We start from the raw sequence: 27,850 nt of genomic DNA on the forward strand, positions 1-27,850 counted from the left end.
TATTTATCACATTGTAGGGATTAACATCTGTAACACTCATAATGCATAGGGACACATCCCATTCTGGGGACAGAAAATACATTGGGTTGAAATAAGTTATGTTTGATGGCAAGGGTTTGGGGTCAAAGGCAGCAGTATGTAGACCATTTGTTCTTAAAAGGTTGCTGATTCTATCCCTGCTCTCACCAGCTGTGTTCTTGGGTAAGACACTTGACCCATCTTACCTCCAGTTTGTGGATGGACTGTTCTATGGACATGTGGATGTGAACCATCCATAGGGTCCATTAGTTCCAAAAAAAAAAGTTTTACCCCATTTGCTCAATTGATACTTTAGCTTGAAATATAGCACATTAGAATAGCTAATTTGTAAGCGTTTGTATAATTGTGCCGTAGGCCTAAATTTTCTAAACATGAACATTTATGTAGCCTATTTCTCAAATAGTGGTAGTTTGGGGGTCACTGTCAGACTGATATCCAGTTAGAACAAATGTAGGCCTTTTATGGGAGATAAAAACATCAATTAAATTCAGTATTTGTTATAGGTAAGCTACAAAACTTGGGAAAACCATGCAGAAAATAGGATTCCTAATCAAACCCAGGGCCTAATGTCCCCCAGAAGCAGGAAATCCCAACACAAGTGTGTAAACACACGCGGACCTGGACTTGGACCTGGATTTGGACCTGGACTAACCCGATGGACCATCATATGAATTTGCTGCTCATGTGTGACGGTGCTTGCTCAGTGGTGAGTCGCTTACAAAGCCTAGTGCTGTTTTCATGTGAAACAAAGCAAAGTCCACAGAAGAAGAAAGAAGTGTGTTTCCAGTTCCTGCAGAGTGCAGCCCTCCCCCGCCGTCCGGCCCCAAAACCCGGTGGGTTTCTCCGGTCACGACCATAGACTGTATAAAAGTGTACAGTTTATGGGCACGACCCTGTGCTGGTCTTGGATTCTTGGACAGATGGAGATCTCGTTCGCGGGGAAGCACGCTCTAGTTACGGGAGCAGGGAAAGGTGAGACACCTCCAGTTGTTTACACACAACACGACACTCCATGATTTCACAATTTTATTTGATAGTGTTTGGCTAATGACAGTAGGTTATTTGGCAACTTCAGCATTTAATCTTAAATGTTATGTCAAAACTTTTACTAAATATTCAGCAAATTCATATATGTGATTTTATTTGTGCAGTAAATTTAATAAGGACTGCAGTTTTAAGACTACGGAAATAGAATTTCATAATAAAAGGGATTGGGGTACTAGGCATGGTTCTGCTATTCGGCTTTTTTTGATATGACACTACCCGAAGATGATTTTCCACTTTGTTCATGGTCACTAAAAATATGGGACACTACTCTAATAAATGGTGGTCTCATAGATTTATTGGTACCACACGTGATGAGGAGGAGGGGAGTGTGGAGCTTTTAAATTAGATTCTGTTGGCTGAAGATCTGGGTGGTTGTGTCTGCACAGGGTCTGATACAGACACATTGCTTCTCAGTCGTTTGCCCGTCACACAGTCGATACATTTCTGTTTTTGTATACGACAGGGATTGGCAGAGCCACAGCATGTTCTCTGTCCCGCTGTGGGGCAAAGGTGACCGCTCTCACACGCACACAGACTGACCTGGACAGCCTGCTTCTCGAGGTGGGACCTTAATACACACCGCACTACACTGGATTCAGATAGGCTATGTAACTTTAAAGAATACCTCACTAAAAGTTGTTCAGTTTAAATTCACACATGCATAAATTATGTCAACATGGAATATGGAATCTCTATAGTGGAACTGAAGTTTGAAATTTGTGTGTAGTGCCCCTCCATTGTTCCTGTGTGTGTGGACCTGTCTGACTGGGGGGCTACAGCAGCTGCTCTGGAGCATGCAGGACCCTTTGATCTGCTTGTCAACAATGCAGCCTGTGCCATTCTGCAACCATTCCTAGAGGTCACCCCAGAGAAGTTTGACCAGTATGGACATAATAATGTTCCAAATTTTTCCAGTTGTCAATAAAACTTTAATTTCTCCTTCCTTGTGTTTTGGCAGGTTATTCAGTGTGAATGTGAAGGCAGTTCTACATGTGTCTCAGGTACAGATTAAAGTTTATTCTTTCAGCTTGCACACTCCTCTGAGTCACGATGCTGTGTGACAGATAGTGGCCCGCTCCATGAAAGCACGGGGCTCTGGAGGGTCCATTGTGAATGTGTCCAGTCAAGCTTCACAGTGCGCTCTCAGGGATCACACTGTCTACTGTCAGTAACTTTATTCTTCCACAAGGAAAATGAAATGTATCCAAGTAGTGCATGTGTACTTTATCACTCTGTATGTGTGTAGGTTCAACTAAAGCAGCCTTGGACATGCTCACCAAAGTTATGGCTCTGGAGCTGGGTCCTTATAAGGTAAAACTCTTATAAAAATGAAAAACACATTATTTAACATAGAATATTCATTTTAGTATTTTACTACATTCAATTACTACGATTTACATGTTTTTATTTGGCTTTACATGACTACAAGTTTGTATTTGAAAGGGCATATACAGAATTGTAAAACTGAATCAACTAGATGTCTAGTTGATGAATCTGGGGTGACAGTAGCTCAGAGTGTTTGTCCATTGATCTGAAGGTTTGCCGTTCAAAACACATAAACACTGGTAGAGCGGTCAGATCCATTGACCCACAGGTTGGTGGTATGATTCCAGCTCCCACAGATGTAATTTATTTTGGTATACAGTTTGTACAGAGGGAAGCCATTGTGGCAGCTGGTCTTGACAGATCATTGTTAAGTTACCTGTGCAGAGTTTAACCCAGGAGTCTCCAACCAAATGCCAGAGAGCTACTAATTTTAGTGGTTGCAAGAAATTGAGAAAGTATAAGAGTCATGGTGAGCCTTAGATGGGGTACAGTTAGAAGCTTAGAAAACCTTTATCCATTCATTAGTGCAGAAGTTAAGCATCAAAATGATACATTTACAATGATAATCATATTTTAGTTAAGCACAATATGTGTAATTCAGAAATCCTTTGGTGAGCTACTTGGAAGGGGGTGGAGAGCTACTGGTAGCTCCCGAGCTACAGGTTAGAGACGCATGGTCTAACCTAACATTCTTACTTTGCACAGATCCGTGTGAACTGTGTGAACCCCACAGTGGTGATGACTGAGATGGGACGTATCGGTTGGAGTGATGCTGAAAAAGCAAGTGCTATGAAGTCTCGCATCCCCCTGGGTCAATTCGCAGGTGCACATATTCTTAAACATGTTTGACTCACGTCACATGGTATCATAATTTGAAATTTAAAAGTCAGTGTAGCTTTTGTATATATGTCTATGGAAATAATAAAAAGAAAATGTATTAGTAGACTAGCCCCACATAAATCGCACATAATCTGCACCTTCTTCTGTTCATATTTTGTCACAAAGGTGAAAGTGTCTGTGTCTTTTTACAGAAGTGGAAGATGTGGTCAATAGTATTTTGTTCTTGCTGAGTGACAAGAGCAACATGACCAGTGGAGCAACGCTGCCAGTGGATGGGGGCTTCTTGTGTTGTTAAGATAATTTTTTACATTAAACTAAAGTCATCTTACCCCAGTTCTGAGTGTGACCCCCCCTCTTTTAAGGCAGTCCCATGGCAAAGCAGTTTAACCAGCTACATTGGAGGTTAAAAATTAGAGCATGTTTTCAAATGATTGCCTTTAGCGTTACAGCACTTCTACTATAATCCATAAACCACCAGTCAATAATTTACAATGGAGTAAAATGTACATGTAAAGGCAGGGTTATGAGAAGGTACTGAAGCTGGTGAATAAAGACAGACAGCAGAGCACGTTCTCCATACATTTAGTATACAAAATTGAAATATGTCACCACACAGACGTTAAGTCATAAAAAATAAGACAAACAGTTTGAACAAGTCATCTTACATTACATAAGTACATGGCCAATGCATTTCGTACCACTCCTAAGAGTTACAGCAGCTCAATACCAGACACTTTCCATGCAATAGTAAAATCACATTTTTTGCTGTTTCTCAGCTACATTTTAAATTATAGCTAGGCAAGACCACAGATATCAGTTTACCACACTGGTGCTATGCAAGTTTGCAACCCAAACAAAGTGAGGGCTGAACAGCGCCTTGCCACATGGGGGCGCTTACTGCAGCCAAAAACCACAAATGCATTTGATAAGGGCCACTTGCACAAACTGGCTCCTTTCTCAGTTCATCAGGAGACACTAAAGCCTATCATTCAAATAGATTTCAATTCCAATAGATAGAGTCATAAGTTCTAAATGCACTGGTACGTGTGAATCAAGATAGATGATGCATTATTTTTTAACTGTACATAACTTAACCTCTTCCTCTCTGGGTGGCATTTAGCATGTTGGAAAACAAAATTGAATGGTACCAAAATGTGACAATAAAATCACTGAAAGTACGTGGCCCTTGTGCACAGTTCTTGGTTATGGCACACACTCAGTGCAAAGGGAATCACATTAGGCCCGAACAGAACACTCACATGCACTAAAGAATGAAGTCATTGCTTTAAGGGGTTGTGTTCGACAAAATATATTCATCTGATTCATAGTGTATTACATCATAGCCTTGTTTTAACCCTGCCTCTTCACCACTTCATTGCAGGGACAACATTAGAGTCACTTGTCTAGAAAAAGTCTATAGAGTGTACTCATTTATTAATAACCACTGACCCCTTTTCGCTGCTCTCCAATCCTTAACCAGCAGTTTCAAAAGATCATCATTAAGGATACTGCTATTTAAAGACTACTAAATCATCTGCAGCTAAGTGATCAATTACTCCTTTAAATTTGTTATTTTAGTTTATAATTTAGTAAATGTTATTTCTGGCTGGTCTAGATTTGTTGTAATGTGAGGGCAACCACAAAATGCTAAACAGATGTATGAGCTAGGCAAATCTGGACAAAAATCAAAACAAAAACACAAAAATATTCTGCTTATAACAGTGTCAACTACAAAAAAAAAAAAAAAACAAGAAATAAGCCACATTTATGAGAAATAATTGTAGCATATCTTACTGCATTCTTCCTTTTTGGCCCCAACATGGGTCAGTTAAGTGTGGTTTGCCTGAACTTTTTGAATAAATCTAAATTTAAACAGAAGCAGGAGAAGGAGAGGATGGCAATGTGTTTGACAGAAATTTTATACAGTGTACACTACACATGTGGAAAGTACTTATGAACATGGCACAGAATCTAATCTTTCTATCATATTAAATATTAGCAACTCTCTAAGTACCGCATCTCCACTATACCTTGTGGTACATTGCAAACAATATTTATTTGACACATACAGCACTGTAAGCTCTCACCTATACTTCTGACTCAAGGCCACGATAAAACAAGGCTTCGTATGACATTGACCACAAAGGCCGCCAGAAATACTCATGGTCTTTTACTAATACTTCATTCCAGACAGGAGAGAGTGAATGTGGAGATACTTGTACACTCCAGTTCAGTCTGCCTTCCTTTGTACCTTCACAGTATCAACAGCCTCAGTGCATCTGATGGCCTCAACTGCTTGCTTCAATCAAGTCAATAGATTACTGTCAGAGATGCATGTATGAATTTAGAATATGTAACAACCCAATTGAAGTCAAGTCTTACATTGACCAATAACAGAAGCAGTAACCTAGAATAGCAGATACAAAATCACTATAAACCTCCAGACTGACCTACAGGCATTAAACACACCCGACGTTGCTCTGGAAGGAGGTGACCCTTTCTGCTGCAGTCAGACTGAAATGAAGGGTACTGCTCTAAGATAAACCACACTTATGAGTGCAGAGAAGACAAAGCTCGCTGTGGGAAAAGCACACGCCTCTGAGTGTTCATGCCAGTGTTTACAGCATGCTTTGTGACCTCACCGTGTCCCACACACTGGTTCAGAGCTGTATGTTGTAGGAAAACCCTTGTAGCCCTCATGCCACACTCATGTTCTACAGTACCTAGCATGTAGACAGTCTTTCAAACAGAATCTATGGACATATTCATATTGCCATGGTAAAAAATTGGACTCTATAATAATGGTCTTGTAGCTAATATCATTTGGAAAAACACTGATATAAAGAAAGCAGTCTGAGCAGTGCACTCTCACTCACTTTTCATTATTCTCAGAGCACCAGCGGTGGCATCTAGGTGATGGGGCGGAGTCTAAAAAAGAGTGCACCTCTTGCCCCTCTTCTTGACGGGTGGAGGGCAGAGCACAGCTCGGATGGCCTCGTCGAACACGGTCTTCAGGCCTCTCTGGGTCAGGGCAGAGCACTCCAGGTACTTCACTGCTCCTAAAAACACAACAATCAGCAACAATCCAGTCACAGAACATTCTGCAGTGTTTGGGGCTGTGGGAAGTACCTATTTCACGAGCCATGGCCAGGCCCTGGGGGTAGGTGATAGGTGAGAGCTTCTTGTCCCGCAGACGCTCAATGGTGTCCTTGTCGTCCCTCAGGTCCAGCTTGGTGCCCACGAGGATGATGGGGGTGTTGGGACAGTGGTGCCGCACTTCAGGATACCACTGGGGCCATATACACATTTGCAGGAACAGAAACACGTGAGTGAGAGAGAAGAGGATTTAGTGTGAGCCGGGTCACTGCAGTAACGCTGAGCTGCCCACTACAACACTCTGTCTACTGTTGTGCAACAGATGTATGCAAAACATAATAAGGATGCCATGTAAATATACTATTTGATGCATTTTAATTCTATTGTCCTAATAATTTGAAGCTATTTAATATTAAGCATCTGATGTGTATAAAAATATTAATCATAAGATGAAATTCACAAATCCTTGAGATCAGAATAAACTATGAAAATTTTATTAGAGGATTATTTGCAGTTTTCTAGTTAAGTGTAAAACCTGTTCAGTAGTTTGACTTTAGTTCTTCTTTGATACTTCAGACACTTCAGTTGTACCTTATGTCCAGAATAAATGAGGTGTTTCCACACTTCATGTGAATGTCTTTACAGAGGGAGTCCGGCTGTAGATAAAGTTGTGCCATCACACAGGAGCCCCAGAGAGCTCCACTGTGAACCCACTGCAGACCTGAGCATCCCTCAGCAAAGACACTGCCCTGCTCCAGACCTGGCCTTACCACACCACTCCAAACTGAAGTGTGCTAAGTCCAGGTTTGGACACAGAGCGGAGTGAGCCAGGTGGAGCCAAAGATGTGCCTCCTAGTGGTCAGACGCGGCATGAAAGGACCAGGGGTCAGCCTACTGACCTTAGCACGGACGTTCTCAAAGGAGGCCGGGCTGACCAGGGAGAAGCATATCAAGAACACATCCTGGGAGAAAACCAAAGACATGACTGCTCAGGCAATTCCTCCTGATGACAGTGACTCAGAGGGAACAGTGAGGAGGGACAAACAACATTTACAATTCTGCATTTTATGCCCAATATGTGAAATGCAATAGTGTCTTTCTATTGCACATTTGAAAAACGTGGTATTGTGGAGTTCAACAAAAGCTAGGATGCCATATGTTTCCAAAATTCCTTGTATAATTCTTGCTGTATGTTTTGATGTTGCAGTGCAGAATGTGTGGATAGTACCGTCTGGGGATAGGACAAAGGTCTCAGCCTGTCATAGTCCTCCTGTCCAGCTGTGTCCCAAAGGCCCAGATTTACCGGTTTCCCATCCACCATAACATTGGCAGAGTAGTTGTCAAAGCTGTAAACAAAACATAACTGACAATGTAAAACACACAACAATAATATCAAGTATGTATGGTATTAATGAAGCAAAGCACAGGGCTGAGCAGGTGAAACAGTGGGGATCGTTGAACCAAAGGGAAGTTGAATTTGTGAATAGCATATATGGATACATAACGGTAAGCAATTATAAACTTTCCTGGGTCATATGAACATAACAGAAAGTTGTGTAACTTACACTGTGGGGATGTACTCTCCGGGGAAGGCATTGGTGGTGTAGCTGATGAGCAGACAGGTCTTACCCACAGCTCTGTGGAGAATACACAGTCAGTACACGCACTCTCCACTGTAGTGTCTCTTTCATTATGTACCACACACACTGCCCTACATTTGCGTGGCCTGAGGGACACAACAGCCCCCTATACCACCCCCTTCTATGGTCTCCACATACAAGCCCTCTAAGCAATCACACAAGGCTGGGGAGATAGAGACACAGACTCCTCTTTGCTCCTATGGACAGGACTAACAGGTTACAAACATGCACAAAGATGCCACTGTCACCACAAAGGCTACTGGTCTCTTTATAGCAGAAGTTTGACCCGCTGAAGAGGGACTCTTTGTAGAGGCCACTAGCCTACCTCATATCAGAGAAAGGGTGAATAAGTGATGTAGTGGTCATGTTACTGTATGTCGTCAATGACTTCATGACCCACGAGACTAGGCCTAATTGTCTATTTTTCCTGCATAAATAAGCCATTTTACACGAGCCTGAAATAAAGCAAACTGCACTGTCAAGACCACATTCCTAATTAATGGAATAGCTCTGTTGAGCAGTCTACACCCTTCCAAAGGCCCAGTGTATAAAAGCGGAGGATCAGCCGAAGAGGAGCAGGGCCTGCTCGCATTCCTCCGCACGCATCAGCACATCCTCCAGTGGCCTGTGAGGCGTGTAGGTGTTCCCTCAGCATCCCGGGCCTTTGTCATAAACCGCTGTGAACAACACGTAGCCGACTATAGTACGCGTAGTAGCTCACAAAAGCGACAACAGATGCAAAAATAACCCGCATAGAAGCAAACGAGTAGCGAACCAGCGCCCCAGCCCCCTATCCTCATAGCATCCTCCCATCCCTGCTTTCGCCCGCGCGGACAGACATCCCTGAAGCACACAGGGCTCTCACCCATCGCCCACCACCACGCATTTGATCGCTTGCATTTGTGCAGAGCTGGAGCTTCACACGCCGGTACTGAGCGGTCACAGATCCGTCAGTCTGTGCTCTGTGTCAGATGGGAGCTGTGGGGTAGTCCGCTCGGCGATGGAGACGCAGTGAAAGGGCTCGTCGACGACCGCGTAGTACCGAGTAATTCCGAAAAATGCCGAAGATCCTTAAAGGAATAGCAGCAAATTTTAGGGAGTGCGAGTCGAGTATGACCACGAGACTGACAAGGCATTAGAATTAGGAAATCACATAAGAAATATAAATATAGGCTATCCTAATAATATAACATAGACAAGTTTTATATATATATATATATATATATATATATATATATATATATATATATATATATATATATATATATATATATATATATATATATGTGTGTGTGTGTGTGTGTGTATGTATATATATATATATATACACACATATATATGTGTGTATGTATGTATGTGTATATATATATATATTTTTTTTTTTTCCCCCTCAAATCAGTTTAAATGTAAGTATAAATTCTTAGAAGTGACAGTTTTATAAAGACTTTAATAAAAGTAAACAGCATCTGAAGGAGCAAATGCAGATCAGCATGATTAGGCTGGGTTTACCTGATTTTACAGTGTACAAAAATGTACCAGCATTGGCATGGTTTAAAAAACTTCATATTGTTTCACATTAGGCAACAGTGAATCTTTCTTAAAGTTTAATAATCAATACAGTAGACACAGCCAATGGAGACCTTTACATTAAGATTTGTGTAGATGTGTATGTGGATGTGTGAAGCATGGTTTTGTTATGGTGGCAGAGTTGTTAGCATATCTCCTGTCTGCCTCTGTGTGGTAAGGTTGTGGTTTGGAAGCAAGATCTCAACAGAGGTTCTGCAGATGACATCATAAATCTGCCTGCAGATGACATCATGAAAGTGTCTTAGCGAGTGGCAAAGGTAGGCTATATGAGTGTAGGCTACAGCTTAACAAATATAAAAGTCTACAATTCTGCTAAATATCCAGTTGACACTGACATAGCAGCTCACAAGTTATCAATGACACAGATCTTATGATTGGACACAGTTGAAATTAAGCTTTGTCTCCTTAAATTAGCTTTTTCTGGCCTAATTTTTGTCTGTAGAGCTATTGTCTTCACTTGACAATCATTATTTCCTCAGTGCCTTTGCCACTCCCTGTGATCTGCATAACCTCTAGAAATTGTGCATGTGCTCCTTGGACTGTGAACAGTTTGTGTGGCTCAGAGGGGCTTGTTTGGGCTGCTGAAGTGCCCTAGTGGAGAGCTCTGTACATAGGTGAGAATGGCACTTTGCAGGTAGCTGGCTCTCTGTGCCTCCGCTTCTGTTATTCTCTGGATCTGAACGTCTCTCAGCCGCACTTTCTCCAACAATGTCGTGATCTCACTGTCTTTGTCCCGGAGCGCCTCCCTGTGGTTGCTGCTCTGCACTGCACACAAGAACAGTACACTTGATATTAACTGTGCATCAATGTAGCAAACCAAAACAATGCAGTCAACAAAGTTTTATCATTTTTAAATATATCTACTCTTTTGTCCACAGTATCACTCCTAGACTTTTATGTTGTACTGTCCATTACTGACTGCTGTACTAACCTTTCATCTCTCTCTCCAAAACGCCTATCCTCTCTTTGAGTCCAGTTTGAGCTGCCCTCTCAGTCTCCAAACGCCCGATCTGCTCCTGAAGCTCCACCCGCACCTTGTTCACCTCCACCACCTTCTCCTGCTCTTTCCCCGACAGTTCCTGCAAAACAACATCTACATACTTAAAGAACTGCAATATTATTCACACCAGATGTAAAATTGTTCCAAAATGAGAAACTTCAAGAGCATTTAATACATTTTTTTAAATTAAAATGCCAATAAACATTTTCTGTTCCAATAGTCATACTGATACTTATTTGCCAATATCAACTGATACCTGAACACCACAATAATTTATTATATATTATGTTATATTTGAAATCACACTCATTTCTGATATATTGACAAACATGAACCAGTAGAGAAAGTATAATATGATCATATATTTGTAATGTTTTGTGATACATCCTTTGATAGTGTCTGCAGATTAGATGAGGGGCTGGGTAGAGTGAACCCATATTATTAAAACAGTTGGACAATTGAATTTCCGATTAGACCATTTGTATTTGATTAATTGCACAGCCCTTTATGAGGTATATACAAAATAATGGGACAGACTTGTGAATCACTGATGGATATGCATCTGAGTGAAGTGTATAGACCTGCTGTAGCTCGTCAATCCTCCTTCTCAGAGTGTCCACCTCCAGGCTGTGCTGGCTGCTCCGGGCCTGCAGCTCCGAGATGAAGTCCTTCTGTTGGGATGCATGCAGCTGAGCCTCCTGCAGAGAACAGCGAAGGGAGGAGAGCTTCTCCTTCAAGGAGGACACCTGCTCCCTCTGCCCACACACAACACACAGTCAGACCTCGGTAGAGCATAGTACTTGTCCAGACTGTAAAGCAAGAACAGACCTCCTCCAGTCGAAGCTGTGCCCTCACACAGCTGAGCTCCTCCTGCGCCTGGGCACGCTCACTTGCACATAAAGCTTTGGCCTGGCTCACCTCCTATGGGACAAAAGCTAGAAGATCATCTAAAATAAAGATACTTGCCATATTACAGATATTACTTTCTTATCAACAAGACCCTACATAAATCCAACAAAATCCAAATCCTTTTGTTTTATTCAAGCAAATCAATCTGTAAAATAATAAATGTTAAAAAAAACTTAACAAACCTCTTCCAATTGGATTCTTTGTGTTTCAAGTTTAAAAATACGTTCTTGTAAAGCTCTCTCACTCTCCTCTAGATGGCGATTAACATTCTCTACCTGTTCAGCATACACAGAAAGCATTATGTTGTGATTGTTTATGAAGGACAGTTGACTATGGCCTCCTCTGAGGAGCTGACCTCTTTGTGGTGCAGACTGTTCTGGTTCTCCAAAGCCTGTTTTGAATACAGCTTCTCTTTGTCCAGCCGATCTGTGTAAAACAGCATTTTTAAGCACTACTCACCATTTTCTTACCAGTGTCAGGTGCAGTCCTGCGTATGCTGCTTTACCTTCTGCTTGAGCCAGCCGAATCTTTAGCTCCGCTGTGCTGTTGGTCAGTTGTTGTTTGAGCTCAAAAATGTTCTGCTGCTGGGACTTGCACCTGCACTCCATTTCTTCCACCTGTCACACAAACACTGAACTGAAGAGGAACAGCAGGAGCTCTGAGGGTCACATGTCACTGTGGGGTTTACCTTGTTTCGTAACTGAACATTGTTGTTGGTCAGACTCTGAATTTCTTTGAGAAGCTTGCTTTCTTTAAGAGCATTGTCCTGTTGTAGATAATTGTCCAGTAAAATGCATATTGTAATATCTGCATTTATTCATATAAATTCATATAAATATATAAGATTTCAGAATCAAACATATGTGAGGTACCTCAATTTCTTTTTTCTTCTCTCGGTTGTGCTGTTCCCAAAGTTTCTCCTTCTCAGTCTTTGTCTGAGTGAGCAGAGTGGCCATGTTGGTATTTTTCTGTTCAGACAGAGCCAATGCGGCCTCAGCCATCTGTAACCTGCAAAGAGCAGAGCATCACACCCTGTAGCACTTAGACCTCTGTAAGTGATAGTTGAGAACACACTAAAAACATTTTCATTACACTAAAAACATTTTCATCAAAATGATTCACACCATAACCACAGGTCAGTGTTAAATTAAGAAAGACATGTTTTTGATCACCTTTGCTTTGACATTTCACTGAACAAAGATGTAGATTTTGCACATTACTTCATTAACATATTCACTTGCACATCTAATGACAGCTGCAGTGTGTGAATTCTACATTGAATTGACACATTAAAATAACTTTTATGTTATATGCTTGATAAGTACAATTATTTACCTGGCAGTAAGAGAACTGACAGCTGATGTCCTCTCATTCAGGGCTTCCTGGAGTTGGGCCATCTGCACAGATGTACATCTGTGGACAATACGTGTTTAGTTGATTAAAGTAATTCAATAATGGCATTCACACCATGACATGCCCAAAGAAACCCAAATGCATAATGTGCATCATGAGTTGAGAACTGACCTGTTTGAGCGCCCCATCTCATCTCGCTGTCGGTCTATGGTCTCCATTAGGCTCAGAAACTAACAAAGTCCAACACAAAGAAAAGATCATTAATCATGATCATTGAACACAGCCACATCCAGACTTTGTGCTGAGTCACCTGTCGTCCCTTCTCCTCCTTCAGGATCTGGATCTCTTTACTGAGGACCTGTGTTCTGCTGCGGTTCTCCCTCAGCGCATTCTGCTGTTCACTATTATGGGCTGTGCTCTGCTCTGGAGAAGTCAAAACAACAGTAATCAATTATGACATGCCTGACTACAATAAGAGAGATAATAATTATTTTGCATCACAGTTGTATTTTTTTTTTCTTTTTTTGATCCTTTTATGTATTTACATCAAACAATAAATTAGTATGTATAAATAATATGATAATATCTTAATCTTCAAATAAATAAATACAGTACAATGAATACAAGTGTCTATCAAATCCAGTGTATCGAATGTAATAAGAATTATGGGCATTTGTATGTATTTTATCTGCGCAAACACATACAAACAATATATGTTCTTTTTTTCATGATTATACAGCAGTTTGGGTTTTGTTTGAGAATTATTTTATGAAGACAGTTTTTTGATTTGATTGACTTACATTTCACCTTAGCTGTAGGACAAACAAATAATAACAAACATCTTTGAGGAATTGCATTTAGCCTGCTACGGTCTGATATAGAAACACGTCATAGGGATAAAAAGACAGAAGAGAGAGATCTCACCCAGGGCTCGCACCATGTCACTCGGGATGTTGTTTCCTGCCATCTCCAGCTGAACAAGACACTTATTCTTCTGCAGAGCCTCTAATAGAGAGCGCCCCCCCAAGAGACCAATGTTGTTCCATCTCAGATCTACAAAGACAGTCATACAGTTTACAGTGGCAAGCATGTGCACATATGAAAAAATAACACAACATTTGAATAAATCAAAGGGAGTGCTACCTAACATTTCCAGGCTGTTGTTGCGTCTGAGGGCCTGAGATAGCTCTGACGCCCCCTGGGGGTTGATCTGATTGTTCCGCAAATCCAGCTCTTTCAGACTGGAGTTTGAGGCCAGGCCTTCACAAAAGAGAGAAAAGGCCTCATCCCATAAGCCAAGTGCATTCCACTCCAGCACCAACCTAAACATGGAAGTGTGGATGAAGCGGATTTGTTACACAAGGGCAAGCGACTCTTAAACAGACATTATTTTAATAATCTTCACCTGTTTAATGAATTATTTTGAGCCAACATCCTTCCCAGTACTTCAGCTCCAGCAGCTCTGAGGTTATTACCCTGTAATAGATCTCACTGATTCAAACAAGATACACAAACACAGTATTGGTTTGTAAATAACTGAATGAGAGAGGGCATTACCTTCAGATCAAGAACTTTCAAAGAGGTGTTTCCAATGAGTCCAGTTAAGAGTGCAATGGCCCCTGGGATCAACAAACACACATTTTACTTTCAAAACAATGCAAAGGGGCACACACATAACATAACACAAACATCACATATACAAAAATGCCCCATCACGGCATAGCTGAGAGTTGTGCTGAACTCAACAGGGCAGACATATTAGACATATAATTAGTATTCATGGAGTATATTATGAGTAAGCATCATACAATTTAAAAATACACATATCCAGCAAGAGCATCCTTCACAGCAGTGACTAGTGTGTGAGAGCATAATTGATTGACATCAAAGATATAACTGACTATGCTAAGTTGTACAGATACTATTAACTAACTATTTCACATGTATAATACTTTGTAACACAGCATGTAGTAAGGCATTATACACAAGAGACAAAGAAGCAGATTCAGACCTTCCTCGCTGAGCATACAGTCACTCAGAAGAAGCTCTGTGACTGAATGGTTCTTATGGAGAGTCCTGGACAGTACGGAGCAGGTGTCTGCGGACAAGCTGTGTGCACTCAGGTCCAGGCGTGGCCCTCTCTGCAGCTGGGACAGGACACCCTCCTGGGGCTCCACACCGCTCTCCCTGCACAGGCTCAGGTACGTGCTCTTCATATCACCCATACCCACACACGCTACAGGAAACACAGACATTGGCTATGTTAACATACACACCAAAAATATGATCAAGATCAACTGACGTCCTAATACCACTGTTAATAAAATTCATTACAGAACTGACTCGTTTGGTTTATCATGCCTGATGTGTATGCAAGCACTCGTTGGTTATCAGTGATCAATGTGATTTACTCTATTATTATCTGCTTTTTCTGGCAAAGTAAATTTAGTCACCGTGCTTTATATTTCAATACCAAATGTAACAAAACTGACTGCAACGCACAGAAAACACAATAAAATCGTGGACAGTCATTTAACTCTACATTTATGTCTTGTGATGCCTATCCATTTGAAACGCGTTTTGTTTCGTTTTAGGCTTCTAAAAATGCAGTAAAAGTAATACAAACCTGAACGATCAACTCTATTAAAGTCTCAACTGAAGTTAACCGTAACGCGGAAGTAAACACCAGTTCGGCGCAAAGGATGATGGATATTGAAGTCCAATGTTTCTTTTACCCACAAGCCCTATAACACTATTGTCGCCGCCAAATGGTCGGAGTGTAATAGGAAATTACTCCACAAATGAATTTGTACGCCAGTGGATAGATAAAATAAAGACCTATTAGAAGGCTGCATAAAACAGACACGAAATGATTAATACGAAACTGACCTTCCATTTCAACTGATTAATCTTTTTTTTTATAGTATATAACATGTTTGACGCTAGGTGGAGCTTGTAGACAATCCGATGACCCAAATCGAAGAAGAGAAAGCATGGCTGGAAATTTGAGTAACAGCGTTGTGTCCTTAAGCAGCTCTCTGTCCAGACTGCAGGCCCTCAACGGAGTTTTTCCCGTGTTTAAAAAAGAAGGACCTACATCTGCCGATGTGCTGAACGCGCTCAAAGAGGCATTACTGAGAGGTACTAAATGGTTTGTGTCGTCTCTATTGCCTATTGGACTGAAGTACCTACTTGTGTGTGGCTGTTTGTTTGACAGAGGCGGGGGTCACCAATCCCAATCCGAGGAAAAGGAAGAAGCAATGTATGAAGATGGGTCACGGAGGAACCCTGGACAGCGCTGCCAGTGGGGTGTTAGGTCTGTACACATGAAAGATCATGGGGGGTTTAGCTTTCAAGTCGATGCCTTTGATGTAGGCTGTAATGTTATCATATTGTTTTCTGCACGCATTATTTTGTCAATATTGTCCTTCAATATCCTGTTCAAACTGTGTACTGCCTCTGGAGCCCTACATAATACTACACAGTTTACTGGATAATGTGCTGACCACTGTTTCTGTAGTGGTTGGTGTTGGAAATGGAACCAAAATGCTCAGTGCAATGTTGGCTGGGTCAAAGGTGAGTCCATTCAGTTTTGTTTGTTTGTTGCTTAGTAATTTTAATGTAGAAATTATGAAACATATAAAGGTTCATTCATATCACTGTCAGAAATATACTGCAGTGGGTGAACTGGGGAAGGCCACAGACACTCTTGATGCCACTGGGACTTTGACCCTGGAGAAACCCTTTGGTGAGTGTGCTATGGACAAGAGAGTCCTACCCACTTCTGTACCATTTCTTATTATGTGTTTGCCTTTGGTCAGGACACGTCAGCAGGGCAGACATGGAGGAGAAGCTGAAGAGCTTTGTCGGTGACATCCTGCAGGTACCCCCACTGTGAGTTTTTTATTATTCTTGGGTATGTAACAACCTTACATAGAGTTGAGATTTATCTTATTTGATTAGTATGGACGTATTTGTTGAGCAGTAGTTTAGCAGTTAATATTTCTCAATTCAAACAAGGTTGGTATAGCATCTAAGACAAAGTGCTTTACATAGACCAATTTAAAATCGTTCCTTTGAACCATTCAACCATGTACACCCTCTCACACATGCACTTTCACATATGCACGCACGCACGTGCACACACATATATACATATGTAGTGTGTATTGAACCTTGATAAAAAATCAGTTGTAGGAGATTTAATGTAATCTGGTCAGAACAATCACCATCGGATACTTTTTCAAACTTGTTCAGTCTTTATCATGCAAACATGTCAAAACCTGTATTCTTTTGTTTTGCAGCTATTCTGCACTGAAGAAGGATGGGCAACGTTTGTCTGTACTGCTGAAACAGGGACAGAAAGTGGAGGCTAAACCTGCTCGAACAGTTACTGTCTATAACATATCCCTGCAAGACTTCAATCCTCCACTGTTCACTCTCGGTTAGGGAACTACTCCATGTATTTTATGCTTGTTTCCACAGTGACTTAAATTCATACTGAACTGAAGTATGCTTGGTGATGATTTGTTCTCATCTCTGCTGGGCAGATATTGAATGTGGAGGAGGTTTTTATGTCAGAAGTTTGGTGGACGACCTTGGAAAAGGTCAGACGCACACACCATGGTTATGAATAATATGATGGCCTGAGCTAAATTAATTATATTTTGCAGCTTTATCATCCTGCGCCCATGTGAAATCCCTGACCAGGACCAAACAGGGCCCATTCACGCTGGAGGGCGTCCTTCATGAGGACCAGTGGACATTGGGACATATTCTGAAAGTGCTTCAGACTTGTCCTGGTACAGATCAGACAACGGCAGCAAATTTGGAGGCCAGCCCTGGCACAGACCAAAACAGTGCTCTCTGATGACAGTGCCAGCACACACTATGTAACTATAGGGCTGGACACGCTAAATGAATGAAAACCATATACAGGAGAATCACACATGATGGGACATTTCATAATCGGTTGTTTATTAATTGTGCAAACTTGTGCATTTTGAGTTTTACCTTAAAAACTTATGACTTTTCATTGAAAGAAATACTGGCTCCTACATTAATAGTACTGTATGTTATTAAAAAGGATTTGAAATATATATCAATGTTCTGTATATCCTTAATCCACTTTTTTGGATGAAATGCTAATTGTTATTGCTTTAATAAATTACAAATATGGTCAAATGGAGAAAAGAAAACACAATTCTTATGTTCTGAATGAACTTTTGATTATAAGTAAACATTTTAAATACTCGTCAATTGACCCTACGGATCTGATGCGGCTGTGTTAAATCAGAATCACACACTGCAGTGTACATCCCCTCACTTTGCCTCAACGACCTTTAGGGTGTGCAGATACGGCACTAGTGTGGGCCCCTGACTGCTGTCTGGGAGCCACTGCGCGGCCGCTTGCTCCGGACCAATCAATCATTTCTGGACACTGGCCTGACGCCAGGGGAAGCTGCAGGATCAATGCGCTACAATCATTGTCCTAGTATAAATATTAGCCTTTTGGTGACTTCTTTGATGACTTCAAGACTGTTTGCTTCGAGGCAGACAATTTATCTAAATTGGAGCCGTTGGAAAGTTAGAAGTGAGTTCGCTTTAACCCTCATTAGAAAATCGAACATTGTAAAGCATTGATAAGGACTCTGAAGACATTAATGATCATAAAAAATCTGGCGAAGGCTCGTGGTGTCACTCCCAAACAGAGAAGTGTCCGCGTTATTGTTTAACAGATTGAGGAAACCGCTGCAGTGCTCACAGGATGTGAGTCTGCCTCCGGCCTTTTAATTCATACACAACACGCTTCTGGAATGACCAATCTATGCATCATTAAGATTGTTCACTTCCCCCTATTTGTGCCGTTTAGTTATTATTATAAGCAAGGTCTATTAACATAGCCTACTAGGTTTTTGGAGTTGCCTATGGAAGTATTTTTTATGCATCAATAGATTTCACTGATTTCGGGATTATTTGAATACCTACTACGCCCAAATAGGAATTGTGTACCGTATTGCCATGCACAAAGGCAATGATCCGCTGACAAACGTTTAGCTATCGCTGGTTGCCAACACGCGCTCTGTGGGTCGACAGATGTGTCCGTTACCGGATAACGGATAACACCAGCCACTGATGATGGGCCATGGACATGATTCTTCTGAACTACACTTATCTTGGTACTAGGGCCGCACGCGTTGGAGACAGCCAATGAGGAGCCAGCTGGGACACCTGCAGGAAGTGGGCCGCGCGCTTATCACTTTTCCCCCTAGCCGCAGACACATAACGGTCCAGTGTGGGAGGTAACGCTGCAGTGCACGGCCTTCAGTTCAAAGCTGCTCACAAACAAACTTTCCTCGGGTAAGACCAATCTGAATCCTTGGCCGAAAGAGCAGGAGACCCAAGAGCTGCGTTTTCTAAGAAGGAAATTGACGGCTTTACGCACTGGACTGCCTCCCGCTCCACGCGGGCCGGGCTCCTTGTTGTGCAGCACAAGACCCCAGAACCCTAAAGGACATGTCAGTACCAGTGTACGCAGCTACGCAGCCGCCAGCTCAGCGGACACCTTTCTCCATTGAGGACATCCTAAGCAGGAGCGGGCCCGGAGCCTCTGTGCCCTGTGGGTCCCCGCCGTCCTGTCCAGCGCCGCTTACGCACGTCCCCACTGTTCCTTCTATACATTCATCTTTCACGAGTCTGGTATCTCAGTATCGTACTCATATCTACGAACCCACGCCTTTGCACCCACTCTTCACATCACCCTACACGCCAGGACCGTACCCCGGGCCTATGTACCCACTACAGCCGCAGGCACGCGCCGTAGGCGAGTACGCGAAGGTACTACTCCGTCACGAACCTCTGGGTGAGTCTGAGTCTCTGGACCACACTTGACACATGTGTATACAGCAGACCACGGGGGCATCAGGTCTAGGCCTGCTGGGTTCTGAGGGGTTAAAGCGCCTTATATTATAATAAGGCACTCGGAATGTTGTTGCATGAACTGAGAGTTGGTTAAAAAAAAAAAAAAAAAAAGCCATAAATAACTGGCACAAAAGTTGAGCGAGCGCATAGGCTGTGACAGGGTCCAAACCCAATGTTATATATCAATGTTATTATTGGAGTAGAGGAGTAGCTTATTATTATTATTACTTTTTTTTCCCCTGATAAGAATAATATTTTGGATGCACAATTCCTACGCTACATTTACTCAATTGTTCAAATGCGCAAATGCTGCTTTTCTCACCTTGATGTAGTCACTAGTAATTGCTTGGATTTTTTTCCAGGCCTTTTTATTACAGCTATACTCTGGGAAGTATATGGGTTATTTAGTCAGCTTTAGGTTTTCTTAAAAATTTTTCAACAGAATATAACATATTGATAGGTTAATATCATCTTTGCACGATCTTTTGCCATGGCATCAACTTTAGATTTATTAAACCATGATGTGCACATCTCCGTGCGCATATTTGACAGCAGCGTTGGAGAACTGTGGCTATATACTGTAGCTTGTCTAGGTCTATAGGCCTTCATCACACGACAATGTTATCATGGCTCAAGTCTTGTGATTCGTATTTGTTCGTTTTGAAATACTGAGGTGTTTGGGCCTAAATTAATTTAAATTTATTTGATTAATTTAGTAAACAGCACAGATTTTTGTTCTGAACCCATCACTTTCTGGATCAAATTGGCATAGCTACTAATCCTAGGCTATTTGCTGTGGCAAATTAAACCCACGCGCACTTGGTGAAGACCCTGACTCTTCTTCCTGGATCCTATTGTTTAGAACTTCACAGGAGCCGAGAGTGACACGCGCGCTGACACTGCGCTGTGCGCGCCACCATCACACTGCATTCTCTGTGGGCTCCGGTGGAGGCCTCAGGTCGCGGGCCCTAGCCGCTGCGGTGCTGTTTCCGCTGATAGTGTGATGGAGGAGTGGGGCCAGGACTTCCTCGGGGCGCGCTGCGCGCTGCTGATTATTTCTCCACATCCTCAATAGAAACCATAGAGGAAACACTCGGCGCTGATATGTTCACTATTGTTGCACTTCCTGTAGGCAGCTGCTTTCAATCTCTAATAGCGCTCACCCAATCCCCTCATACCCAAGACTAACCGTACAAAATAAAAGCAAACCTTTTGTGCAGTGATTCAGGATGTGATGATACATACATACATATACATATATATATATATATATATATATATATATATATATATATATATATATATATATATATATATATATATATATATATATATATATATATATATTGGCTTATGGTTTTTGCGGCGTCTTTCATTTTAAAAGGTCTAAATATATCCTGTAATCTAGACATTCAGGCTGTTATTATTACCCTACTCTCCCAATGTCAGTCTTTAGAGGCAGGAAACTAGTCTTTGCCGTGAGTTACGCGCTTCCCCAGTCCGACGTGAAGTCCAACGGAAACGCGGGCTCCCACTAAACCTGCGCTTTCATCACGAGTGTTTGTGTCAGTTTCTTTCATGTGATTTTTTTGTGTGCATTTTTCTAAGTGTGCTCAAAGCAATGGTCAGTGGACTGAGAGTGTGTTTTCTGATGCAGGTAAACCTCTGCTGTGGGGTCCGTTCCTCCCGCGGCCTTTGCACAAAAGGAAAGGGGGGCAGGTGCGCTTCTCCAACGAGCAGACGCTGGAGCTGGAAAAGAAGTTTGACTCACAGAAATACCTCTCTCCTCCAGAGCGGAAGAGACTTGCTAAGAGTCTGCAGCTGACAGAGCGACAGGTAATCACCCTGCCCCGAACAGCCAGAGGAGTGTTCCTCTGTCTGTTGTGGCATAGTAACCACCATTAAGATACAGAGTGGAACAATGTAACCCATTAGGGAAATTTGTTACTTCTGTTAGCATAAAAGTATTAAAATATCTAAATTCTTTTAGGTTAAAACCTGGTTCCAAAATCGCAGAGCCAAATGGCGCAGACTGAAACAGGTGAGATATCCATGTCTCAGAGTTTTCCACACTAGAGCTTCTTCCAAACCTACCTGTTTCTTCCAGGAGACCCCTCAGGGAGCCAAGTGTGAGCCCAGCCCAATGAAGAGTCCCTCAGAAGGGCAGCCGTGTAGCCCTCGATCACCTCACCCGTTACAGCACCAGCTGGATTCAGAGCTGTCAGACACAGACCAAGAGCTGGACATTGAGGACACCAGCCAGTCCATGAGGACCCCACACTCTCCCCTCTGAGGACATTTTCCTGTTGCCTGCGCCCCATCTGAGGTTCTGATGGTTCCCTATGAGGTCCACACTATCCCCTGTGAGAACATATAGAGCCCTTTTCACAGATTTGAACACTCTAATAACAAATGCACACACTACAGGACAGATGCTGAGCTCGTGCTTTTAGAAAGCTCTGAAAGCCACTGAAAATTTAAACAATGGCCCAATAAGTAAAGGCTGTTCCAGGACAATAATTGTAATAAAAATATGGACTCAATAACTTCTTTTACTTTATTTTGTGGATACTGCTGTGTCATACAGTATTTGAGTATCTGACATGGTCATGCACCCACAGACCTCAGCTGACCTCTGCACAGTGACTACAAAAGTCAGCTTGATGAAAGAGCTCTTGCATTTTTATAACACTTAAAAATATCTGACTTTGTTTGTGTTTGTTTACATTATATGTAATAAATGTGTTTTGTGATATAGTCTTATTGTCATACATGTTGCAGTACTATATAAATCTCCTTATGTAAAGCAATTACCAAAAGCAATTATATAGAGGTTTTGATCTCTTGAGTGGGAGAAGTCCTACAGTCTTTCCTTTGTTGCTCTGACAATCCTCTGCTGTCCCTGTCTATCTGCCCTGGTGGTTGAGTCATGGCTCTTCCTCTTCTTCTGGAAACCAAGTATTGGGTGTAATGTGTTTATATTAGTCAATAGCAAGACAACGCCAAACACACTTATAAACACAACCTCACATTCATAAATGAACAATTAGGCCTACAGTTGGCAGAGTGCACAAAATCACATAATCTCATGATTTGTTTTAAATTGTGGTAATCTGTTATCACAATCAAAATTTTTTAATTTATTTGTGGAGTTTTGTGTACAAAGTATTTCCTGAGAATTTAGGCCCTCCAGCCATCTTTAGATTTAAGCCTATATCTAGTATCCAACAGTTCATAAGCACAATAACACTCATGACAATTTTAGAGACTTCATGTTAATAATTAAGGTGTGTTGTGGTTTGAATGAAAGGCTTCTGCTAGTGTGATAGTGGAGCTACAGATCAGAAGGACATTAAAACTTCAAATAGCTTATCGATGGGCTGCTGTGCAAACAGAGGGGGAGTTTTCGGTAAGTAGATGAGGTTAATGATTGTGAGAAGCCTCAGCACAGTAGTGCTACAGTAGTAATACAACCAAGCAGCACAATCACTGATGACAATATTATCTGAATCTGACTCTTGTGTACATGTGCAAGACTCCTCCAGAAGAGTGGTCCCACACCTGTCCAAAGACTGAAATTGTGAGAGGAATGACACTACTCCACACACATACTTGCGCATATAACCACACAAATGATTCCAAAACTAACAGCAGCTCATCGATCGATCCTCTATTGTGTAATGCTTCACAGATTGTGCTGGGGAAAGTCAACACAGAGACTCATAGTGCACACAGGGTTGGGTGAAATGTTGGGGACAGCAAACTGATTCCAAAGGGCCATACTGCACCTCTCCTTGATCTAAAGACCTCCTCTTCAGTCCAGAACAAGAACTCACTGTTCAGTCAGTGTTCAGTCCTGATAATCATACAATGTAAAAAGAAAAGACCCATCACACCTCCTGTGGCCAGATTCAGACCACAAGTACGAGACTCATGTACATTGCTGACTTCTCATTTTCGGTTATAGTTATATAAATGCATTGGAAAGCATTATCTTTCTCTTGTGTGTGTTTGTGTGTTTTGTGTGTATGATTGGTTAATGTGTGCTTATAATTGAACAACTGTGGAATGTGTGGAGTGTTGACCTTGGCCAAATGGAAACCATTATCTGCCCCTCCTGCTTCAGAGATGATCAATTAATGAGACAACCCACCACCACTGATAAGTGTAGTGTCCCCCAGCCAAAGGGACAGGACTTCAAGTGGCAATTTGGAGCATTTATGCTACATAAATGTACTAGCAGGACTGTTGACTTTGGATTTCAGTGGATTTCAGAGGAGGTTCTGCAGTACAAAGTAAACAACCAAGCCAGTTCTCCAGGCAAAGATCCTGACTTTGATCTTATGCCTTTAATGTTTAAAATAATCTCAAAGGATACACAAACATAAGAAGATAATCACATTTCATGAAGTAACACAGCTGTCGTAGTGGCCTCATTGTCAGCTTCACAAACATGACAAAAATCAATAGAGGTATCACAAGAACTACAAATGCAATAGGGGTATATTATACTGAAGGGCACTGACTGGTCTGACAGAACCTTAAGGCACATGATCCATGAGCAGGTCCACAGGCAAACAGCAGGCTCGCTCCAGTGCTGGACTCAGTTAAATGGAGTGTGCTGAAAGATGGCAAACATAAAGTAAACTCAGAGCAACAGAAAGCCCAGTGTCAACCCAAAGAGCTGTAATGATGACAAATGTGTTTTTCCTAAGTTCCGCTGCTCCACTGCAAGTGCAGGGGACCATCCTTTATACGTTAAGTCCTTAACTCCTTTAGACAAATGTCATTTTCATATCTTAATGGGTCCTCTGATCATCTCATTCACAAAACTGAATTACTGAACTTGAATTATTAACAATATAATCAAAATACAAAGGCCTTATTTAGATTATTATGATTATTATTATTATAATTTTAGCCAATTATCACCACACACACATACTGTTTTAGTCCATCTTTAATTTTGCTAACATTATTCTACTGACATGGTTACTGGTCTAATGTGATGTGCCCTGATGTTAATGCTGCTGATGCTATGATTGTCCCTTTAACTTTCCTTTGTCACAGAACAGTGAGCTCAGACCATGGAGAAAAGCAGCCCTCCATTCCTCAGGCAGCCAAGGAGAGATGCCCCACTGATTCATGAGTGCACTCAGCTGGAATATTTGCCTTTCAATTAGGCCATCGCACAGCGGAAGACAGGCACAGTTTCAGGTTGTCAGACACTACTTAAAAGAGTACAGGATTTTCTGCCTCACCATACAATTTAGATAGGCTCCATGTGAGCGATTAGCCGTTCAAACAGGCCACAGGCCGAGCAAACAGCTTATAATAAATAGTGATGGCCAAGCACCGCAAACATCAGACTCAATTAAAGTGCTATTAGGCACAAGTGACATTTTTGGAACAATGTACAGGTAATGTGCAGGAAGGACAGAGCAAGTTTGTTTTTCCAACCTGATAAGAATTTAAGTCCAGCTTAGTTGTATAAACTAGAATTGGTTCAGTGGCTTGTGTTCACAACATTATTATAAATGTGTGCTCGGTGTTATCTTTAGTTTATTTCATTTAAATCAGTTCAATGTTGTGTAACCATGAGATGTCTCAAAACACCATGTGCTAGGTGCTAAGGGTAGCTCAGGAGGTGTTCAGCCACAGTTGATTTAAGTTAAAATATCACTCATTCAACTGAGACCAAAATGACACAGTAAGTAATGTGACCAAAAAATAGTCTATATTTGAAGAATGTTTGGCTCTGAAGAAGAAAAGATGAAGAGAGGAATGTTTTGATAGTTTGATAGTAGAATTGTTTAGATACACTGTAGGTGTCAGCTTGTGAGGACAGAGTGATCAGATTCCTCATCCTCACACTAGATGATGGGCTAGGTGGGTAATGAGGACTTCTCATTTCTATTACATAATTGAATTGGCAGAATCATGTTATCTGATCCAAAATATTGACCAACATTTAAAACTTGTATTGCAGATGGAGTTAAGTAATAGCCAGAAGCTAATCGTCCTATTGTGTTCTTTGGTGGAGTTTTAGTTGTTCTATTGCCTCACAGACGATGTTCGTGATGCTGCTTCATTAGTGTGGCCTTTCAGGAAATTATTACTGCACTTGTTGGCAGCTATAATGAGCCTGGGTCGAACAATGCAGTGTTCATGTGTTTGGTTTCCTCCACACCACTGTGAAAACAGTGATGGCCACACGGACAGGAAAGGACAGAGATGAAAGAATGCAAGGGCCATAGAGGGCGGGGCCAAACAAAAACCAGGAACTATGGATTAAGGAAAGGTTCTGGGTCAGAGCTAAACATTGAATACATTAGTAAGTGCACACCAAGTTTACAGGTTTTATTTTCAGTAAGTGTAACTGGCCAAAAAGCACAAGTGCTGTATTTTTGTGCAATTTGTATATAAAAGTCCAGTCCAGTATACTGTACGTTGACAACTGCCCTAAATACACAAACCTTCACAAGCTCTTCTTTGCGTCTCATGATTTACTGGTCTTTTTCTCTCATGTTTTCATTTGATATTGCCCTGTCAATAGTACCAACTGCTTTACTGTGCTGTGTGTCCACCACCCACAATGTGAGGCTGGTTCACTGTTAGCTTTGTATTGGTCTGGTTAACTGAACATACCCACAGGATCTTGACTTGGACATTTTTGTCACCTTCTGAGGGGTTTGAGACTTTGTCCTCCAAGCTTGTTTCACACCAAAATACATTCTATATGAATAAGGCATTATGACAGCAAAAAGATCACTGCAGATGTTTCTTTTGAAGGACAAGATAGATTTTGTTTTGAGGATGTGCTCTGGGTGTACAGTATGTGTCCCAGACGGCTTGTGTATGAATGAAAGTGCAACTGTTACTACATCCATGCCATTATTCTCTCCTTCCTTTCCCGCTTGTCCCTCCAACCCCTGACACTCATGTTTGTGCAGAGCTGAACCTCTGCCCAGCTTGTTTACTCCTCTTTCACTTCCCATCTCTAAAAAGTGCTAGACTATTTCACAACAGTGACAGTGGGTCATCTGCTACCTCATGTTGGAGGGGAGCTGTACTCTTGCATGCATCAGGACACTCTTGTTTCACTAGAACTCTTGAGAGTTCAGTGGGCCACCAGAAGTTTAACTGCGCTCCCTTGGCAGTCAGCAGAGCACTCACACGGAACACAACAAGCTTGAAGAAGTAATGTACTCTAGACCTCTGACTGAACTGAAGAATAGGGTTAGATTGAAAGTCAGAGTAAATTTGAATACATTGGTTTACATAACCAGTTCACTTATAGACAAAGGTTTGAATTTTCTTGCATATTGGTTTGGACATTGATTTTGATTTTTTTTTACTAATATGGTGGTAAGCCATAAATAACATGAAACTTGACTGTCCTTGGTGGACATCTGCTCCGAACACCCAGAGGAGTGTTCCTCTGTCTGTTGTGGCATAGTAACCACCATTAAGATACAGAGTGGAACAATGTAACCCATTAGGGAAATTTGTTACTTCTGTTAGCATAAAAGTATTAAAATATCTAAATTCTTTTAGGTTAAAACCTGGTTCCAAAATCACAGAGCCAAATGGCGCAGACTGAATAAAGAACAAGTACAATAAAGAATAAGTACAATTTGAAAATCATCTGCTTATTCTAGTTGTCATATATCACCGAACCTCTGCTTTCTCTGTCCTGTGAACTCACATATATTTGGTGTCTAATTCTCTGTGTGTGCAGATAGTGGGTCAGAGACACAGGCCTGTGCAGTGATGTGTGCTCTCACCACAAACTGAAACGGCCTGCCCTGTTGTCTCTTGGGGACACTGCTAAAACTGACTTGAAACAAAACCTCTTCTCATCATCCCTGATATGCCTGTAAAAGCCTGTAGTTACATAGGTTATAAAAACAATCACCAGTATTCAAATTAACACACTTGGATTTCTGTTCTGAGATAAGATCTGTTATTTCAGCCATACCCAAGAACATTTTAATTTATAAGGCTTCATATATAAAAACTTGACCATATCCATTATCAAATAAGCTATACATTCTGATGTAAGTTTTATTTCATTAACGTATAAAATATA

At 41.5% G+C, this 27,850-nt stretch overlaps 5 protein-coding genes across 8 annotated transcripts; 3 read left to right on the plus strand and 2 right to left on the minus strand.

Annotated features, from left to right (window-relative positions):
• Nucleotides 1-531: 531 nt before the first annotated feature.
• dcxr (dicarbonyl/L-xylulose reductase) lies at nucleotides 532-3,585 on the plus strand. 3 transcript variants are annotated; one of them, XM_020918196.2, is made up of 8 exons: nucleotides 532-1,011; nucleotides 1,550-1,647; nucleotides 1,814-1,945; nucleotides 2,045-2,087; nucleotides 2,155-2,250; nucleotides 2,333-2,397; nucleotides 3,118-3,235; nucleotides 3,444-3,585. In XM_020918196.2, exons 1-8 carry the CDS (start codon nucleotides 921-923, stop codon nucleotides 3,545-3,547), a joined length of 747 nt encoding a protein of 248 aa, XP_020773855.1. In that variant the 5' UTR covers nucleotides 532-920; the 3' UTR covers nucleotides 3,548-3,585. The 3 variants fall into 3 exon arrangements, with proteins under 3 accessions (XP_020773855.1, XP_055005983.1, XP_020773854.1); XM_020918195.2 differs by having other exon boundaries at nucleotides 543-1,011; nucleotides 1,814-1,968; nucleotides 2,151-2,250; XM_055150008.1 differs by lacking the exon at nucleotides 2,155-2,250 and having other exon boundaries at nucleotides 534-1,011.
• A 233-nt stretch (nucleotides 3,586-3,818) lies between these two features.
• On the minus strand, nucleotides 3,819-9,107 carry rac3b (Rac family small GTPase 3b). The gene is made up of 6 exons (XM_020918409.2): nucleotides 8,854-9,107; nucleotides 7,914-7,985; nucleotides 7,577-7,694; nucleotides 7,248-7,310; nucleotides 6,382-6,541; nucleotides 3,819-6,311 (listed from the first exon to the last, which is right to left on the minus strand). The coding sequence occupies exons 1-6, from the start codon at nucleotides 8,886-8,888 to the stop codon at nucleotides 6,181-6,183; spliced, it is 579 nt and encodes a 192-aa protein (XP_020774068.1). The 5' UTR covers nucleotides 8,889-9,107; the 3' UTR covers nucleotides 3,819-6,180.
• A 308-nt stretch (nucleotides 9,108-9,415) lies between these two features.
• On the minus strand, nucleotides 9,416-15,590 carry lrrc45 (leucine rich repeat containing 45). The gene is made up of 18 exons (XM_020918185.2): nucleotides 15,464-15,590; nucleotides 14,849-15,073; nucleotides 14,395-14,456; nucleotides 14,243-14,313; nucleotides 13,981-14,159; nucleotides 13,762-13,890; nucleotides 13,148-13,260; nucleotides 13,009-13,067; nucleotides 12,820-12,897; nucleotides 12,357-12,492; nucleotides 12,173-12,250; nucleotides 11,990-12,101; nucleotides 11,840-11,910; nucleotides 11,667-11,759; nucleotides 11,404-11,496; nucleotides 11,157-11,330; nucleotides 10,507-10,654; nucleotides 9,416-10,340 (listed from the first exon to the last, which is right to left on the minus strand). The coding sequence occupies exons 2-18, from the start codon at nucleotides 15,060-15,062 to the stop codon at nucleotides 10,135-10,137; spliced, it is 2,016 nt and encodes a 671-aa protein (XP_020773844.1). The 5' UTR covers nucleotides 15,063-15,073; nucleotides 15,464-15,590; the 3' UTR covers nucleotides 9,416-10,134.
• Nucleotides 15,591-15,611: 21 nt separating this feature from the next.
• Nucleotides 15,612-17,936, plus strand: trub1 (TruB pseudouridine (psi) synthase family member 1). Its single transcript, XM_020918370.2, has 8 exons — nucleotides 15,612-15,978; nucleotides 16,055-16,153; nucleotides 16,358-16,413; nucleotides 16,504-16,585; nucleotides 16,659-16,731; nucleotides 17,142-17,281; nucleotides 17,388-17,444; nucleotides 17,511-17,936. The coding sequence occupies exons 1-8, from the start codon at nucleotides 15,831-15,833 to the stop codon at nucleotides 17,705-17,707; spliced, it is 852 nt and encodes a 283-aa protein (XP_020774029.1). The 5' UTR covers nucleotides 15,612-15,830; the 3' UTR covers nucleotides 17,708-17,936.
• An 842-nt stretch (nucleotides 17,937-18,778) lies between these two features.
• On the plus strand, nucleotides 18,779-22,515 carry hhex (hematopoietically expressed homeobox). 2 transcript variants are annotated; one of them, XM_020918254.2, is made up of 4 exons: nucleotides 18,786-19,699; nucleotides 21,416-21,594; nucleotides 21,749-21,799; nucleotides 21,866-22,515. In XM_020918254.2, exons 1-4 carry the CDS (start codon nucleotides 19,354-19,356, stop codon nucleotides 22,049-22,051), a joined length of 762 nt encoding a protein of 253 aa, XP_020773913.1. In that variant the 5' UTR covers nucleotides 18,786-19,353; the 3' UTR covers nucleotides 22,052-22,515. The 2 variants fall into 2 exon arrangements, with proteins under 2 accessions (XP_055006571.1, XP_020773913.1); XM_055150596.1 differs by having other exon boundaries at nucleotides 18,779-19,699; nucleotides 21,749-22,515.
• The last annotated feature ends 5,335 nt before the right edge of the window (nucleotides 22,516-27,850 follow it).

The sequence above is a fragment of the Boleophthalmus pectinirostris genome, unplaced genomic scaffold (genome assembly GCF_026225935.1).
Source record: "Boleophthalmus pectinirostris isolate CB_2022bp ecotype Guang Dong unplaced genomic scaffold, ASM2622593v1 HiC_scaffold_14, whole genome shotgun sequence".
In the NCBI taxonomy this organism is placed as follows: domain Eukaryota; kingdom Metazoa; phylum Chordata; class Actinopteri; order Gobiiformes; family Gobiidae; genus Boleophthalmus; species Boleophthalmus pectinirostris.